The sequence below is a fragment of the Equus przewalskii genome, chromosome 3, assembly GCF_037783145.1.
Source record: "Equus przewalskii isolate Varuska chromosome 3, EquPr2, whole genome shotgun sequence".
In the NCBI taxonomy this organism is placed as follows: domain Eukaryota; kingdom Metazoa; phylum Chordata; class Mammalia; order Perissodactyla; family Equidae; genus Equus; species Equus przewalskii.
Window position 1 is genome coordinate 79,776,812 of NC_091833.1, and position 17,285 is coordinate 79,794,096.

Consider the following 17,285-nt stretch of genomic DNA (forward strand, 5'->3'; position numbering starts at 1 on the left):
GCCTCTCTCCAGTGGCTCTTCCCCCCTTGTCCCAGGGCTGTCACTGAGGCAAGAGGCCAGAGCCCGGAGAGGAAAGGGTTGAAGGTTTACCACAGCACATGCTCCATGGGCACATGGGTGGAGCCTCAAAAGCTCAGCTCTCAAATGCCCACCTGGCTTGATCCAGATAGAGACCCATTTGAAAACTATCTAAGGATCTGAAGGTATGCCTCAGAAACAGTGTGACTGTTGTGTTCTTTTCACATCTGATCAAAAAGAGCCTCTTCTGCTTTTTTTCTTCTGGTTGTTTTAACTTCTCTTTCTTTTATATAAGAATGGACTCTTTATTTCCTTTCGGCTTTTTCTACTGCCTTCTCCCTAGCTCTCTTATTCTCTGACACGTATGCTCACTCCCAATATTTCTAAGTGCTTCCTCATACTTCAGCTTGAATATGTCCATTTAAAGATTTGCATGTTACCTAATTGTTTCCAGTTTCCTCAGAAAATGTTTCTGGAGTTCTTCAGGGTTTCTTACCTAATACATATAAGTTTATATGTGGTACGTATAATTTTTCTCTACAAATTACTACTTTTCACTTTAAAATGTAAGATTATACTTATCTAGCTGTTTTGAACTCAAATCTATTAGTTAATGTATAAATCTCTTTAACTTAGAAAGAACCAGGTCAGTGAAAATCTTTAACTTATGTCCTCTTAAGTATTTTTCAACCATGTTTCTCTTCAATACTGCAAAGTAATGTACCTGTGAATGGTATCTGAATCAATCTGTGTCTGTTTTAAACTCCCCAAAAGATTGTAAACTACCAGAGGGTAAAGGCCATGTTTTCCATGTGATATATATTTTCCCCCCATGTTTTATATTTTTAATAGTCTGCAATTTGTCACAGGGCTATGACATTGCTGATATTGTTACATTAGCGTGGTATACAATTGTATATTTAATGATTGCAGCTTTGAATACAATCCATGCATCACTTAACGATGGGGATGCATTCTGAGAAATGCATTGTTAGGTCATTTTGTCATTGTGCGGACATCATATGGTATATTTAAACAAACCTGGATGGTATGGCCCATGACACACCTAGGCTCTACGGTACTAATCTTATGGGATCACCATTATATGTGTGGTCTGTCATTAACCAAGACCTCATTATGCAACACATGACTGTATAGAAACAAATATCTGTCTGACTGTACAAATTAATTCAATGTCTGGTATTGCATAAGAGGCACACTACAAAAATAAATCACTCCTCCATGCTGCAAGGGCACCTTTGCAGTTCACAGGCACGTGTACCTGAATTTAGATGCCCTTCAAAATATGGGAGAATTGACCTTGTATGAAACCTGAGTTTAAAAAGTTACATGGTAAGTTTCATTCACTCTGTGCATTCATTCGTCCAAACAGAGCATAGCCCTGTGACAGACTGCAGACTATTAAAAATATAAAACATGGGGACAAAGTATATATATATAAATTTATCTTGCATGGAAAACATGGCCCTTCTGAAGCTTATCTTTTGGGGAGTGTAAAACAGACATAAAGCAATAGCAACACAGGATAGTATTGATATTCTGTCAAACTGAATGTTACTAATGCACATTCATTCACTCACTCAATAAATATCTCCTGAAAGATTTCTGAAAACATAAAGACAAAATAGAGGCTAAAGCAGGAAAAAGGGTCTTCAAGCCATAGGATTTGAGATGGGTCTGGAAGGATATGTAGGATTTGGACTGAGGAGAGGAAAAGGCATTGAGCTTGGAATTGGGAATGAGCTAAGAGCTAATTTTAGCATGAGATGTGCATAGGTACTGCTGTGCACAAGCCACATCTTGTGGTTGCTCCACATGTACTTATCAGACAAGTTCATGAGGTTAGCTTTCAAAGCCTTGAATGCCAACCTGAGGGATGTGGACTACAGGCACTAAGGAGCCCTTAGAGGATTCTGAATGAGGGAATGACATGAGGAAAACAGTACTGTGGGGAAACAACCCTTTGGAATCTTGTAGGATGAATCAAGAAAAAGGAAAATCAGGAGGCAGTGGCAGGAAAAATAGTTCAGCCAGGTTAACTAGGATTTCAGATGAGAACTAGACTGGTGCCGTTAGAACAGAATGGAGGGATGATTTGTTGTAAATCTATCTACTGAATAATGTACACACACTGGTTTTTTTAATGGAATTTAGTTTAATTAAATCACAAAAATTATCCATTTATTTTTCTTAAAAAAAGTTTTTTTGTATACATTTAGCCATTGTGATTTGTAGATATTTGTTTTGAAACTTTGAATTGTTTCTCAAGAATCTTTCTGAAAAAGATACTTGATGTCTCTGTATCTTTTTACATCTTCATGGTTCTGAGGCAGAGCATCCTTTTTATAACCCCTTTTATGTTGTATATATCTAAATGATTTCAAAAGGATTTGAAAAGTCACAAAGACAAAGCTTGTAGTTCTTCTAGTCTTTTAAAAAAATTAAGTCTCTTGTGAGTTGAACTTTTCACCCATACAGTTCCACAGTTTAGTGTAACTGGATGGCCTGTCATTCACGTAATGAATCACACGGCTGATTAGGGTGTTGTAGATAAGCAGAATAGACTTTGCTCAGTACTCATGACCAACAAGGAAGCAGAGAAGTCTTTAATCTAATCTTGGTAGGTTTGCCTCACTCCAAAGCAGACTGCTGGGCGAATGATCCTGGAAAAGCAGACACAGAGGTGAGGCCAAGTGAATATGTATTTTCTGAAAAATGAGACGAGTTCTTCCTTTAAAATACGATATAGATGTAATTTTATACTGTAGCTATACCATTTTGGTAGCTACATTTTGATGTCCTAAATTCTAAGAAATAAAACATTTACTTAAATTGGCAATCAAGGCAAGATAACTTTCCTAAATCTTAAATTGAAAATTAAATTTTCTGCTTATTTGCTGTTGTTTTTACATGTTATTTTGAATAAGTCAATTCATTTTCCTTTCTCCAGGCATTATGAAAAACCCGTGTTTCCGAATCGTTACCATAGTTGTAGGTCTTTATGTTACTCAAACAATGACAAACTCATCAAGAAAAAGTAATATTTTATTCAATTCTAAATGCCAGTGGAATGGATATCTTCTGACAAACTGTTCTTTTACTCAAAAGCATGAGATACCTGTGGACATATCACAGACAGCAGCTACAGTGGATGCAAGTTCCAGTTTCTTTAGGGCTCTCTTACAGTCTCACACAAAAAAAGAAGAATGGAATATAAAACATCTGGACCTCAGTAACAACCTCATATCAAAAATAACCTCAAGCCCTCTTGCTCCTGTCCATGCTTTGGAAACATTAAACCTGAGCAACAATGCCATCTGCTCCATCTCATTGGATCTACCCAGTCTTAGGTCCTCATGGGTGAAACGGCACAGAGGCGGCTTCAGAAATGGGCTTCCATTTCTAAAGTTGCTAATTCTTCAAAGAAATAAACTCAGTGACATTCCCAAGGGTAAGTACGATTTTAAAAGATGGACTAGACCAAGAAACAATGAGCATGTGGAGAGTTAATGTTTAATGTCAGTAAGAATTCCATGTTTGTTTTCAGTTTCAAGAAAACAGCTGAAAGTAAAACAATTTGATGAGGGCAATATAATAAAAGGAGTTTCTTAATGGAATTTGAAGTTATAATATGTGGAATTTATAGTCAATGCAATTTAATCTCCCATTACTATCAGTTACATTAATGTTACATGGATTTGTCGATAGACTCTAGGACGTATTTAAGTGCTAAATAATAATGCATGATTTTAAATTACCCACTTTTATCATATATTTGTTACTAAGTATAGAAAAGCACTAAGAAATAACTAATTCAGATACTTTTAATATGTAACACAATTCATATTAAATGTTAATGTATTTATGGTTTCTGTTTTCTTAGAATACATTTTGCATCTACTTATCTAGTTGTCCTCCAAATGTAGACTAGAAATACTATGCTAATATTATATATTAGTATGTAAACTTTCTTCTTATCAAGTCAAAATCAGAATTCCTTATCCTGGTTTCTAACAGGATCTTCCACATATCCTCCTATTATAATAAATTCTCATTCATTCTGACATTCAATAATCTAAATGTTGGAGTTCCTTAACTAATCCCCAATGTTTTATTTATTTATTTTTTATTTATTTGTTTTAAAAATTGGCACCTGAGCTAAAAACTGTTGCCAGTCTTTTTTTTTTTTTCTGCTTTTTCTCATTAGCATGGCCTAATGAGTGGTGCCATGTCCACGCCCAAGATCCGAACCGGTGAAACCCTGGGCTGCCGAAGCCGAGTATGTGAACTTAACCTCTCAGCCACGGGGTTGGCCCCCACCAATGTTTTATTTAGAAAATGTATCAGGTTCATAAGCCAGAGCTTCCTTTGCCCTTCTTATATTCAGGAGTGCTAGACAATTTCCTTTCTTTGTTTGTTTTTAGTCTTGGTCACTATTTGCTAAGTACTTTATGTAAGACACTATGCTAAAAAAGAAAGTGTAAGGATATTGTCATTTTTCTCCATCCCAAATTATGTATATTTAGTTTTTCTCATTTTCCAGTTCTTTCACATTTTTATTTTTTTGCTCTTTCTCCAGCTTCTGGTCTTGTTTTAAGCATCATTTTGACAATAATAGACTGGCAGGTGAAGGAATGACTATCCCAGTCACCATATTAGCAGAATTGTGTGAGAAGGAGAGAAGTCTTCTCTCCCTGACCTTTTCCATAAAAGCAGTGTGTAGTATTTTCAGGGTAGAGTGTAAACTAATTGGATTTTATAATTTTTATGGTATTGTTCTTATTATAAAAGGAGTACCTGTTATTTGTAGAACATTAGGAATTAAAGAAAAATCTAAAGGAAAAATTATAGTCCCTCAGGTAGGGGGCCGGCCCGTGGCAGTTAAGTTCGTGCGCTCTGCTTTGGCGGCCCAGGGTTTCACTGGTTCGGATACTAGGCGCGGACATGGCGCCGCTCATCAGGCCATGTTGAGGCGGTGTCCCACATGCCACAACTAGAAGGACCCACAACTAAAATATATAACTATGTACTGGGGGGATTGGGGAGAAAAAGCAAAAAAGAAAAAGGTCCCCCATGTAATATATATATTCTCCAAGTTTATTCTTTATGCCTATGTATATATTTCTTCCAAAATTGGATCATACTTTCCACACTACTTCATAATATGTTTTCATAACAGACTATTTTGAACATCTTTATATAATTAAGCAATCTCATAAATAATGTTTTAAATACTTGAATAGTTTTCATATATACATATATTATGATTGGCTTAATCAAACAACATTTAGATTATTTCCATTTTGTTTGCTATAATTCTTTAATGAACATCATTATAGCTACACATATCCATATGATATAACATATTTTTAACTAGTATGGTAGGGATGAATCTCAACCCACAAATTCAAGTGTACTAGAGATCTAACCTTCTATTGTCTATAACTCAACATCATTTCTGCTTCTGAGCACCCATTCTACTAGGGTCAGTTGTGAGTGGGGTGTAGGGGTACTTTCAATCAATCTTTCATGGACTCTCCTCTAACTCTTCCCAGATTAGTACCACAGCGCTAGAATCATATACCCTGACAAAGCATCAAAGTCTGTGTGTGTGTGTGTGTGTGTTTGTATCCCTTACCCCTGCTAGCCAGAGAATATTTCTTTTCAGTCTTTTCAGTTTGGAGAAAATTCTTGCCCCTTTTTGTTTCTTCAAAACCCTGTGTCTAGTTCTAGAAATTCCTTTCCTCTAAAGATTTAGGCCTTTGGAAACAAAAGCCAGAAAGACTAGTAGACTCCTCTGCTTTCTGCCTTGCAATATGCCTCCCCCGGGACAATCAACACAGAGCCTACTTTCAGCTTGAATGGAGAAAAAGGGAACGAGGAAAATAGAAGTAAAATATTCAATGTCAAAATACTATCCCACCACAAGAGCAAATAGAGAAATGCTGAGCATATCTCCTTAAGACAGATGAATTCCCCAGAGCTAATTGGAGATTAGGGCAACTGCAATTCCATTTGAGGACCAAATATCCCTATAAAATGTAGATATAGCCCCACTTTCCTTTTCCAAGTTAAACTTCTGCCTCCCAAAATATCAGGAGAAATGTTAAACTTGCAAAGGAGAAAAAAAAAAAAAAGGAAGTGAAATGAGCAAATCTTGTATCTGAAATTCTATTCGAATTCTAGCAAATGAAACCATAGAGAGATGGATGAAACGGATAGGTGATGGAAGTCCAATGGAATTGGATATAACTCCGAGTTCTTTTATCCATAGCATTTTGTGATTTGAATTATTCTCCTGTAATCATCATACATTTCCATTTTTACTAAGCTGAGTCTCCTTTAACATGCCTTCCCCTTTTATGACTCTGTGACTGGGTAACTCTGACTTTGAAATCCCACTTTGGAGGGAGGAAGCTGGGAAGAGAAGGGTGCTGCCTGGAGTGTCAGGCTATCTCTGACCTTTCCTTTGTTCTTTTGATTCCTTTATTCTAAGCCTCTTTAAAGGTAACATCTGGGTAATGTAATATTGACTCATAGAATTGTTGTGAGGATTAAAGGAAAAATGTACCTCAGGAGCCTCACTTCTTAACACAGTATTTGGCATAATAAATGGTAGCTATTAAAATATATGAAAAGTACTTTGTAAGCTTGTAAAGTAGTTTGCAAATATTCATTATTATTATTCTCTTGGCACAAATTGAGAATAGCAGTCTAGTTAGAAACAAATAAATTTGCTTTTGTCTGAATCTCAAGTTATCTTTTAAAATGTTGAATAACTGTTACAGTAGATGAGACTCCGAGCCCACTATAATTCACGAACAGAGAATCAGTTGTGTCTAACTGTTTATACAGGTGTTTATTCTCATCTAAAATAGTAATAAATTAGAGATATTTCAGAAAGCAGCCACCAAGCAACTGGCCTTGTAGCACAAGTCTGCCTTTATAAATCACATCCCACATGTCTTAAAATGGTGACAGTTTACAGAGCCAACAAACAGTTGCGTTCACTCAGGAAAGCCCACTTTTGGTAAGGGTGAAATATCACATTGACTAACCCAAAGACAGCTGATCCCCTGTCTTCAGAATCAGCTGTGACGTCACCAATGAGCTCCATATTGGGGAAACACCCAGAGGAGGTGCCAGCCAATGCAATTTACAAAACAGAAGCTAGCCATGAATTTAACCTTAACAATCATTCCTCTTTCCTCCCATGCTTTTGTAGTGCAACGTTAATAAGAGAAAAATCAGTTTTAAAAAATGTAAAGCAATGGGATGGGTCTCCAGTTAGACTATCCCACCCTCATCAAGCAGTATTTTCGGAGTGCTCACAGAGTACCTGGAAATATCTCAGGACCAACATTTTGTTGGGATTCCAGTTAGGGTGACAGGCCAGATGTGACAGCCTGACATTAACACACTAAATTCCAGAACCCAAGAGATAAATTTGTTAGAAACAAGATGAAATAATACCTGACTTTTGAAACTGGTGAAGTAAGGAGAACATAATCGATATATTGTAAAAACAAATGTATTCTTTTCACTCGTAGGGAATTAAACATTTCATCCTGATTGCTACTGGATTATGGAAATACCAATAACCAGTGTTCTCAAAGCCAATTCAGCTTCTAAAATAACAAAGTGAATGTCTGTCACTAAGCTAAGAGGGCAAGGTCTTTGGCTCACCTGTATAAATTTGACAACATTAAGGGCTGACCTTATGAATCAAATATCTTATCTAAGACCATTCCAGACTCTATTCCAATTCTTTTTTTTTAAGTTAGCTTTTTTTTTTTTTTGAGGAAGATTAGCCCTGAGTTAACATCTGCTGCCAATCCTCCTCTTTTTGCTGAGGAAGACTGGCCCTGAGCTAACATCCATGCCCATCTTCCTCTACTTTCTGTGTGGGACACCTACCACAGCATGGCTTGCCAACCGGTGTCATGTCTGCACCCGGGATCCAAATGGGCAAACCCCGGGCCACTGAAGCGGAACATGCAAACTTAACCACTGTGCCACCAGGCCAACCCCAACCAATTCTTAATACTCTTTGAACTTAAAGCCATAACCCTTGAATATCACTTATGTTATCAGGTCATCACACTTAGGAGAGCATTTAAGAAGTTCATAGTCCAAAGGAATATTTCTAAGGTCGTGTAATGTCTGGGCATACCCTCTGTGGGTTTATTGTAATAGACACTGAGATAATTTCTTGGAAATAATAAAACTGCCTCTGGCCGCTTAAATGCAAAAGCTAATCAAATTCCTGCCTCCCGTGGCCTATGTGATCATCAGAAAGCAGTTCAATAACTAATTCCGTCTCCACAAAAATGCCTCCATATTTTCCTCCCAACATTCAACTCTCCTCTCTGGAGACATGGAATCTACCCTCTGATGTCCAAACCCCAGCTGTTAATGCACCTCCTGACCTCTTTCACTCACCTGAGTACCCCCTCAACATTGATTTACCATGCAAAATTTTTAGAAGAACACATTTTCCCCCATTGAGAAATGCAGCCAAGTCTCATGGAAGAGTTTACTCAAATTTCCCAACTTATCCTGAGAGACCCTAAACAAACAAAGTCTTGTAGCACTCCACCAGTTCTCTTAATAAAATCAACTCTCTAAAACTGGAGGTAGAGGGAAAATCTTCATGTGGGCAGAGTAACTGAACTTAACAGTCTTACTGCCCATCTGCAGAAGAAGTCTACCTTGTTCTTGAGGGCCTTAGCTTGATATTATGAAGGGAGTCGAATAATAGGATACCCTTGTAACTCTGTGCATTCAAAACCTCCCCCATGCTTGGGCATGTTCTGGTCCCAGTCCTCTTATTTACTCTTATACTTCTCCTTCTATACTCTTAGAACTTTTATGTTACTCTACTCACTTGTTTATTGCCCTCAAGGAAGTCACTTAACCTATAAAAGCCTCCTGGTCCTTATGTTTAACAAGAGATCATGATATATTCAGGGTTGATGTGAGGATTAGAGATAGTGTTTGTAAAACTGGAACGCACAGAGTGATGATATATGCAAAACATCTCTCACAGTTCCTGGTATGTAACAGGTGCTCAAAAAAGGTTAGTATCCTGTTAGCCGTTGGATCATCCTGAGTCTCTAATTCTGTTTCCCATCCCAGTCTTTGCCATAATGGTCATTTCCTTGATTTCAAGTACAATGGGTAAACTGAAGGTGATTTTCATTCTCTTTCTGCAAATGTTCAGAGTTTCTATGAAGTTCAGAATTTTCATCAACAATCTTGTTACCGCTGTTCATACTTCTATAGGTGTGTACAATGTTGGAGTCCCCTGCTCCTCCATGTTCTGAGCACACTCTGATCTGTCCTCTGACTCTCTGAACCACACTGACCCATGAGACCATCACCATTGGCAAGATTATGAACTATCCATTACCCCCAAAAGTTTCCTCATCCCCCTTTGTAATCTGTCTTTCCCACCCATCCCCACTCCCCTGCCCAAGTAACCACTGATCTCCTTTCTGTCACTATAGATTTGTTTGCATTTTCTATCATTTTACATAAATGCAATTATACAATACCTCCTTTTATTTTTGGTGTAGCTTCTTTTATTCAGCATAATCATTTTGAAATTCTTCCATGTTGTTGTATGTATTAATAGTTCATTCCTTTTTATTGCCAAGTAGAATTCCATTGTGTGGATTTCTACTTGGCATTTACCTGTCAATGGACACGTAGACTATCTTTTTTGGCTGTTACGAATAAAGCTGCTAGTTAAAAGGGTGGAGAAAGATAAACCACTAGATAAACACTAGCCGAGAGAAAGGTGTAGTAGCTGTATTAATTTCAGACAAAGCAAACTTCAGAATAAGGAAAATTATGTGGGATAAGGAAGGATACTACATAATGATAAAAGGGTCAATTTTTGAAGAAGACATAATAATTCTAAACATGAATGCACCTAACAACAGAGCATTAAAATATGTGAGGGAGAAGCTGACAGACCTGAAAAGAGAAATAAACAAATCCACTATTATAGTTGGAGACACCAACATCCCCCTGTCAATTGACAGATCAAGCAGGCGGGTAATCAATAAGGATGTAGCTGAATAGCACTATCAATCAACTTGATCTAATTGACAGGTATAGAATACTCCCTCCAACAACAGAAGAATACACGTTTTTCTCAAGCTTACATGAAACATTTACCAAGATAGGCCACATTCTGGGCCATAAAATACATCTTAACAAACTTGAAAGAATAGAAATCATACAAAGTATGTTCTCAGATTACAACAGAATTAAAGTAGAAATCGATAACAGAAAGCTGCAAACTCCTCAAATCTTTGGAAACTAAATAACGCATGTATCAAAGAAGAAGTCTCAAGAGGAATTTTAAAATATTTTGAGCTAAATTAAAATGAAAATGCAACTTATTAAAATTTGTGGGATGCAGCAAAAGCAACGGTTAGAGGAAAATTTATGGCATTAAAAGAATACAGTAGGAAAGAAGAAAAATCTAAAATCAATAACATAAGCTTCAACCGTAGGAAATTTAAGAAGATGAGCTTGGAAGCCTAAAGCAAGTAGAAGAAAAGAAATAATAAAAATTACAGTAGAATCCTTGAAATTTAAAACAGGAAAACATAGAGAAACTCCACAAACCCAAAATCTGGTTCTTTGAAAAGATAAAATTGATAATTCCTCAGCCAAACTAACCAAGAAAAGAGAAGACACAAATTGCCAATACAGAGATGAAAGAGGGATCTTCACTACTGTTCCCATTGACGTTAAAAGAATGATGAAACAAAGTCTTTGTGGCAACGTATGCTTTCATTTCTCTTGGGTAAATAATGTAGGAATAGAATGGCTGAGTTGGATGTTAAGTATATGTTTAACTTTTGAAGAAATCGCCAAAATGCTTTGCAAAGTCATTGTAACATTTGAAATTCCCACCAGCACTGTAGAAGAAGTTCAGTTGTCCTACATCCTTACCCACACCAAGTATGGTCAATCTTTTTAATTTTAGGCATACAACGGATGTATAGTGGTATATCATTGTGGTTTTAATTTGAATTTCCCTAATAACTAATGATATTGAACATCTTTCTATGTGCTTATTTGCCATCTCTATATCTTTGGTGATATGTACAAATCTTTGGCCAATTTTTAAATTTTTAAAAAATTATTGAGTTTTGAGACTTCTTTATATATCCTGTATACAAGTCCTTTAACTGATATGTGATTTGCAGATATTTTCTCCCAATCTGTGGCTTTGGTATTCCTTACCTTAATGACATCTTTCAAAGAGCAGAAGTTTTTAATTTTTATGAAGTGCAATTCACCAATTTGTTAGTGTACAGATCATGTTTTATTGTCATATCTAAAAAGTCTTTGCCTATCCGAAAATCACCAAGATTTTTCTCCTCTAATTTCTTCTGGAAGTTTTCTAACTTTACTTTTTTTTACATTTTACATTTTAGATTTATGATCTAAATACATTTAGTTTTAAACTTAGGTTTTACATTTAGGTTTATTATCCATTGACTTCATTTTTGTGTGTGTTGTGAGTAACATATAGAAGTTTTAAAGATGTGCAATTGTCCCAGGACCATTTGTTGAAAAGATTCTTTCTCCGCTGAATTGCTTTTCACTCGTGTCAAAGATCAATATGAGTGGGACTATTTCTGAACCTATTCTCTTCCAATGATCTCTTTGTCTAGTTTGACACCAATACAACAGTATCTTGATTTCTCTAGCTTTGTAATAAAGTCAGACAATGTAAGTCCTCCACCTTCTTCTTTTTCAAAGTTATTTTGACTATACTAGGTTGTTTTCATTTACATATGAATTTTAGAGTCAGCTTGTCAATTTCTACTGAAAATCCTGCTGGAATTTCTATTGGGTCTGTGTTGAATCTATAGATCAATTTGGGGAAAACTGACATTTTAACAATAGTTGGTCTTCTGATACATGAACACAGTACATCTCTCCTTTTATTGAGGTCTCCAGTTTCAACAATGTCCTGTAGTTTTCACTAGACATGTCTTGCACATATTTAGTCAGATTTATCCCTATGTATTTCAGATTTCTTATGCTGTTTCAAATGAAATTATTTTTAAAATTTCAATTTCAGATTATTTATTCCTAGTATGTAGAAATACAGTTGTCTTCTATATATTTATCTTTTATCTTGCAACCTTACCAAACTCACTTTTCAGTTCTTGTTGTTTTTCTTTCTTTCTTTCTTTCTTTCTTTTCTTTTTTTTTTTTTTTCTTTTTTTTTTGGTAGATTCCACAGGATTTTCTACAAAGACAATCAGGACATCTGTAAATAAAGACGGTGTACTTCTTTGCATTCAGGATGCCTTTTTTTCCTTGCCTATTGTACTGACTAGAACCTCCACTACAATGCTGAATGGAAGCAGTTACAGTGTATACCCCTGTCTTCTTCCTGATATATGGGGGAAAACATTCAGTCTTTCACTGTTAAGTATGATGTTGGCTATGGGTTTTTTATGGATGCTCTGTGTTGGGATGAAGAAATTCTTTCTATTCCTAGTTTGCTGAGAGTTTTTATCAGGAACAGATGTTAGATTTTGTCAAATGTTTTTTCTGGATCGATCAAGATGACTTTTAGTCTGTTAATATGGAGAATTATATAAATTTTCTAATGTTAAATCAAACTGGCCTTCCTGGGCTGAATTCCACTAAGTCATGACGTATTATATATATTTTTTTTACATATTGTTGGATTCAGTTTGCTAAAATTTTAAGAATTTTTGTGTCTATGTTCATGAGGGATATTGGATTGTAGTTTTCTTCCTTGTAATGTCAGTGTCTAGTTTTGCTCTCACAGCAATGCGGATCTCATAAAAGGAGTTGAGAAATACTCCCTCTTCAATTTTCTGAAAAAATTTGTTTAGAATTGTTTTTATATCTTCCATAAACGTTTGGTATAGTTCTTCAGTGGAGCCATCGGAACCTGGAGTTTTCTTTGTGGGAAAGTATTTAACTACAAGTGTAGTTTTTTCTTTAATAATATAGGAGTATTCAGATTATCTATTTCTTCTTGAGTGAGTGTAGTGGTAGTTTGTGTCTTTCACAACAAAAGTAAATAAAAAAATTAAAAAGAGTAGTTAAATACTTTATTTCCCTTTGGATTTCTTCTCTGTGGGTTATTTAGAAGTGTTATTAGTTTCCAATAACTAGGGTTTCCCAGAGATCTTTCTGTTATTGATTTCTAATCATCCTGGCCCAAGAACATATTTTATGTGTCTTGAACTCTTTTAAAAATATGGTCTCAGGCTGGCCCGGTGGCTCAGCAGTTAAGTGCACACGTTCTGCTTTGGGCGGCCTGGGGTTCGCTGGTTCGGATCCCAGATGAGGACATGGCATCTCTTGGCAAAAGCCATGCTGTGGTAGGTGTCCCACATAGAAAGTAGAGGAAGATGGGCACAGATGTTAGCTCAGGGCCAGTCTTCCTCAGCAAAAAGAGGAGGATTGGCAGCAGATGTCAGCTCAGGGCTGATCTTCCTCAAAAGGAAAAAAAAATTGGATTGTTTGCTTTCTTATTGAGTTTTGAGAGTTTTAAAAAATGTATCCTGGATGCAAGATACATCCTTGGCAAAAATTTTTCTCCCAGTCTGCGGCTTGTGTTTTTATTCTGTTAATAGTGTCTTTTGAAGAGCAGAAGTTTTCAATTTTGATGGAGTTAAATTTGTCCGTTTGTTCTTTGATGGGTTGTGTTTTGGTGTCATGTCTCAAATTTTTTTTGCCTAACTCAAGGTCACAAATATTTTATGTTTTCTTCTAGAAGTATCATAGTTTTAGGTATTGCATTTACATCTATGATTCATTCTGAGTTAATTTTTGTGAGGATGTAATGTGAGGTATGGATCCAAGTTCCCCCCCCCTTTTTTTGTTGTATATGGATATCCAATTGTTCCAGCACCATTTGTTGAAAAGGCTGTTTTTTCCATCCGTTTACATGTATCCTATTCATCTTTTTATTTTTTTATTTTTTGGAGTGGGGTGAGGTAGATTGGCCCTGAGCTAACATCTGTTGCTAATCTTCCTCCTTTTTGTTTTGTTTTGTTCCTCCCCAAAGCCCCAGTACATAGTTGTGTATCCTAGCTGTAGGTCATTCTACTTCTTCTATGTGGGATGCCGCCACAGCATGGCTTGATGAGCAGTGTGTAGGTCCATGCCTAGGATCTGAACCAGCGAACCCCAAACCACCAAAGTGGAGCATGCGAACTTAGCCACTTGGCCATGGGGCCAGCCCCTCACGGATTATTTTTATGTAGTATTATACTGCTTGCCTATAACACAAGAAACTTAGCACATTAGTCTCCTCTCCTAGGCTTTGTACTAGTACTGTCATACATTTTACTCCTACATATGTTATAAATCCCACAATACATTTTTATACTATTTTTGCTTTAAAGAGTTTGTTACCTTTTAAAGAGATCTAGATGAGAAAAAAATATTTATATTAACCCACATAATTACCATTTCTAGAGCTCTTTGTTCTTTTGTGGAGATCCAGACTTCCATCTGATTTCATTTTTCTTCTAGTTGAAAGACATCCTTTAACATTTCTTCTAGTGTGGGTTTGCTGGTGATGAATTCTTTCAGATCTTGTATATCTGAAAATTCTTTATTTGCCTTTATTTTAAAAATATTTTGTCACTCAGTAAAGAGTTCTAGTTTGGCAAAATTGTTTTAGTATTTTTTTAAATTTTGCTCCATTGTCTTCAATTTGCATTGTTTCCAGTAAGAAATCTACTGTCATCCTTATCTGTGTTCCTTTTATGATATTCTTGACCTACATTCAATTTAATTTTTTGCAGTCAAATTTATTAATATTTTTCTTTATAATTTCTTCCTTTGCTTTTATTCTCAAAAACAGCTTCCCCTCAAGTTCAACTCCACCATGTTCTTATTTACATGTGCTTCACACCCCATGGACAGCAATACTGTCTGAGAAAATTTTTCAAGCAGACTATACTTTTAATCCAACTGGAATTTATTTTGTTGTGTGGGGATCAGAATGTCATCTGCAGTTGATCTCTGGAATTCATCCAGATCAGACTACTTTATCAGGAGCTCTTCTCCTGAAACCTTGTCCTCAGAGCACCCCAGACCCACTCAGTCAGGACCAGCTGGATATCATGTCCTGGGTTTTCCATAGACCAGAATTGGTAAGCTATATTTGATGCTAGCCCATCAACAGCTTCTGTCTCATCTTCATCTCAGTGTCACAAGACAGTATGTCTGCATTTACAAAATTTAGTCCAGCATAATCCACACACAGTCATCTGAGGCTGGTAGCTCTCATGTGCCAGTTCTCACTCAAGGGCTTTGATTCTATAAATAAGACAAATATTTCAGCAGCCAAGAGCAGCTCCAACCTTACTCTTATACAGTTAGTTTTTATTCCTCAAGGAATTGTACCTATTTCTCCAGAGCCACGTGTTGGGTCCAAGTCTGCTCCACATATATCTCATTGTCTTTGGATCAGCAGGCTAGTCAGGGCATGTTCTTTGCATCACAGCATTCCTGGAAGAAGCCAAGAGAGCAAGCCCCACCACATTAGCACATTTTAAATCTTTGTTCACATCATGTCTGCTAACATTTCATTGGCCAAAGCAAGTCACACGGCCAAACTCAACTCAATGGGATGAGGAAGTATACTGTGCCCACAGGAGAGTGAATATTTGCCGAGCAATAATCTAAACTACTACACCTGGGCTTCACTGAGCTCAGAATACTTGAAGATCATAGACAAAGACAGATCCCAATTCCACCTGCAAGAAACAATGAGGCATGGAGACCTCAAGCGATACTCGCTGATTCCCGTCAAAAGTCACAAATAGAGCTGGAACAAACTCACTATCTTAAGTCCCTCTCTGGGACCCTATTAACTACATGACAAGTAGAATCACTAAACAACTCCCAATATATATTTGGCAATTTCATGTATTCTACGGTCCATACCATTCTTATGCCTAGAGCCCTGCCCCTCAGCCTCCTTTTCCTCTTTCTAAATTCAAGTAATCTTTCATGGCCTTGCTCATGTATTTCTTCTTCTTATTCTCCTCCTCCTCCTTCTCCTCCTCCCTGTCCTCCTCCTCCCCCTCCTCCTCCCCATCCTCCCCCTCCTTCCCCCTCTTCTCCTCCTCCCCTTCTTCTTCCTCCCCTTCTCCTTCCTCCCTTTCTTCTCCTTCTCCTCCTTCTCCTTCCTCATCTTTTCCTTCTTCTGTACAAAATGTGCATGGATAAAGGATAATGGTTAAGAGATCTAAGTTTCAGTCCCAGCTCCACAGCTCTACCCCTCACGACATTGGGCAAGTTCTTAATTAACTTCACTGCACCAAGGTTTTGTCATTTGCAAACTGGTAATAACGCCCAGGGATTTGTGAGGATTAAAAGGAGATGCCTGTGAAATGTTTAGAGCATAAAAGAGTACACAATTAACTAGGAGTTTTAAACTATTTTCTTCCCTTCACTCAAAAGCTAGGCATGATCTCCCCCTCCTCTGAACTCGTAGAGTATGTATTCAATTAAGCACTAAGAAATTGCAGGAACCATAAGTTCACATTCTTATGTAGGCCACCAGGCAGACATCAGGAAAATGTTAAGGAACCTATGGCTTCTTTCATATTGATGTCTTGTCTTGCATCTTTTTCTCGCAAACCTATATGTTTGCATATTAAAACATGTAGGAATATTCTTTTTTTTTTTCCTACTTTATCTACCCAACCTCCCCGTATATAGCTGTATATCTTAGTTGCAGGTCCTTCCAGTTGTGGGATGTGGGATGCCACCTCAACATGGCCTGACGAGCGGTGCCATGTCCACGCCCAGGATCCAAACCCTGGGCCGCCGCAGCAGAGTGCACGAACGTAAGCATTCGGCCACGGAGCCAGCCCCTGTAGGAATATTCTTTGCTCCACAAAGAAATACATTTTCTCCAGGGGTTATGTTCAAAGTATTTAACAATTGGCCTTTCGCCTGGACGCCACAGTTGGATGCTTCCTGGCTGTAGTGATAGAACAGAATCTTGCTGGGGGCGGGAAGTGGACGGGGGATACACTGAGATGCCTCAGGCAGTGGGGCAGCACACGGGGCTCGGAAATGGCTATTCCCAAATCAATATGGAAGAATTTCTTACTAGCTTATGCTAGCTGAATATCAGCCTTGGTTCTCTCCCACTTGTTTAAACATGCAGGTTTCTTGGCCTATCCTTTGTTTTCCTATTTTTG

At 37.2% G+C, this 17,285-nt stretch overlaps 1 protein-coding gene and 1 long non-coding RNA gene across 4 annotated transcripts in view; one reads left to right on the forward strand and one right to left on the reverse strand.

Moving 5' to 3' along the window:
• Positions 1 to 35: 35 nt before the first annotated feature.
• Positions 36 to 17,285, forward strand: part of LRRC66 (leucine rich repeat containing 66) — a 30,072-nt gene continuing 12,822 nt past the window's right edge. Inside the window, exons 1-2 of one of the 2 annotated variants that reach the window (XM_070614948.1) lie at positions 36 to 203; positions 2,990 to 3,490. In XM_070614948.1, coding sequence (XP_070471049.1) covers positions 2,995 to 3,490 — 496 coding nt within the window. In that variant the 5' untranslated portion in view covers positions 36 to 203; positions 2,990 to 2,994. Of the gene's footprint in view, positions 204 to 2,623; positions 2,723 to 2,989; positions 3,491 to 17,285 lie in introns of those variants that run through there. The other variant, XM_008516313.2, reaches the window with a different exon arrangement.
• Positions 2,182 to 17,285, reverse strand: part of LOC139082589 (uncharacterized) — a 31,079-nt gene continuing 15,975 nt past the window's right edge. The window contains exons 2-3 of one of the 2 annotated variants that reach the window (XR_011538752.1): positions 15,475 to 15,579; positions 2,182 to 2,702 (exon numbers count right to left, since the gene is read on the reverse strand). This is a non-coding gene — a long non-coding RNA (uncharacterized lncRNA). Of the gene's footprint in view, positions 2,703 to 14,529; positions 15,580 to 17,285 lie in introns of both variants that reach the window. The other variant, XR_011538753.1, reaches the window with a different exon arrangement.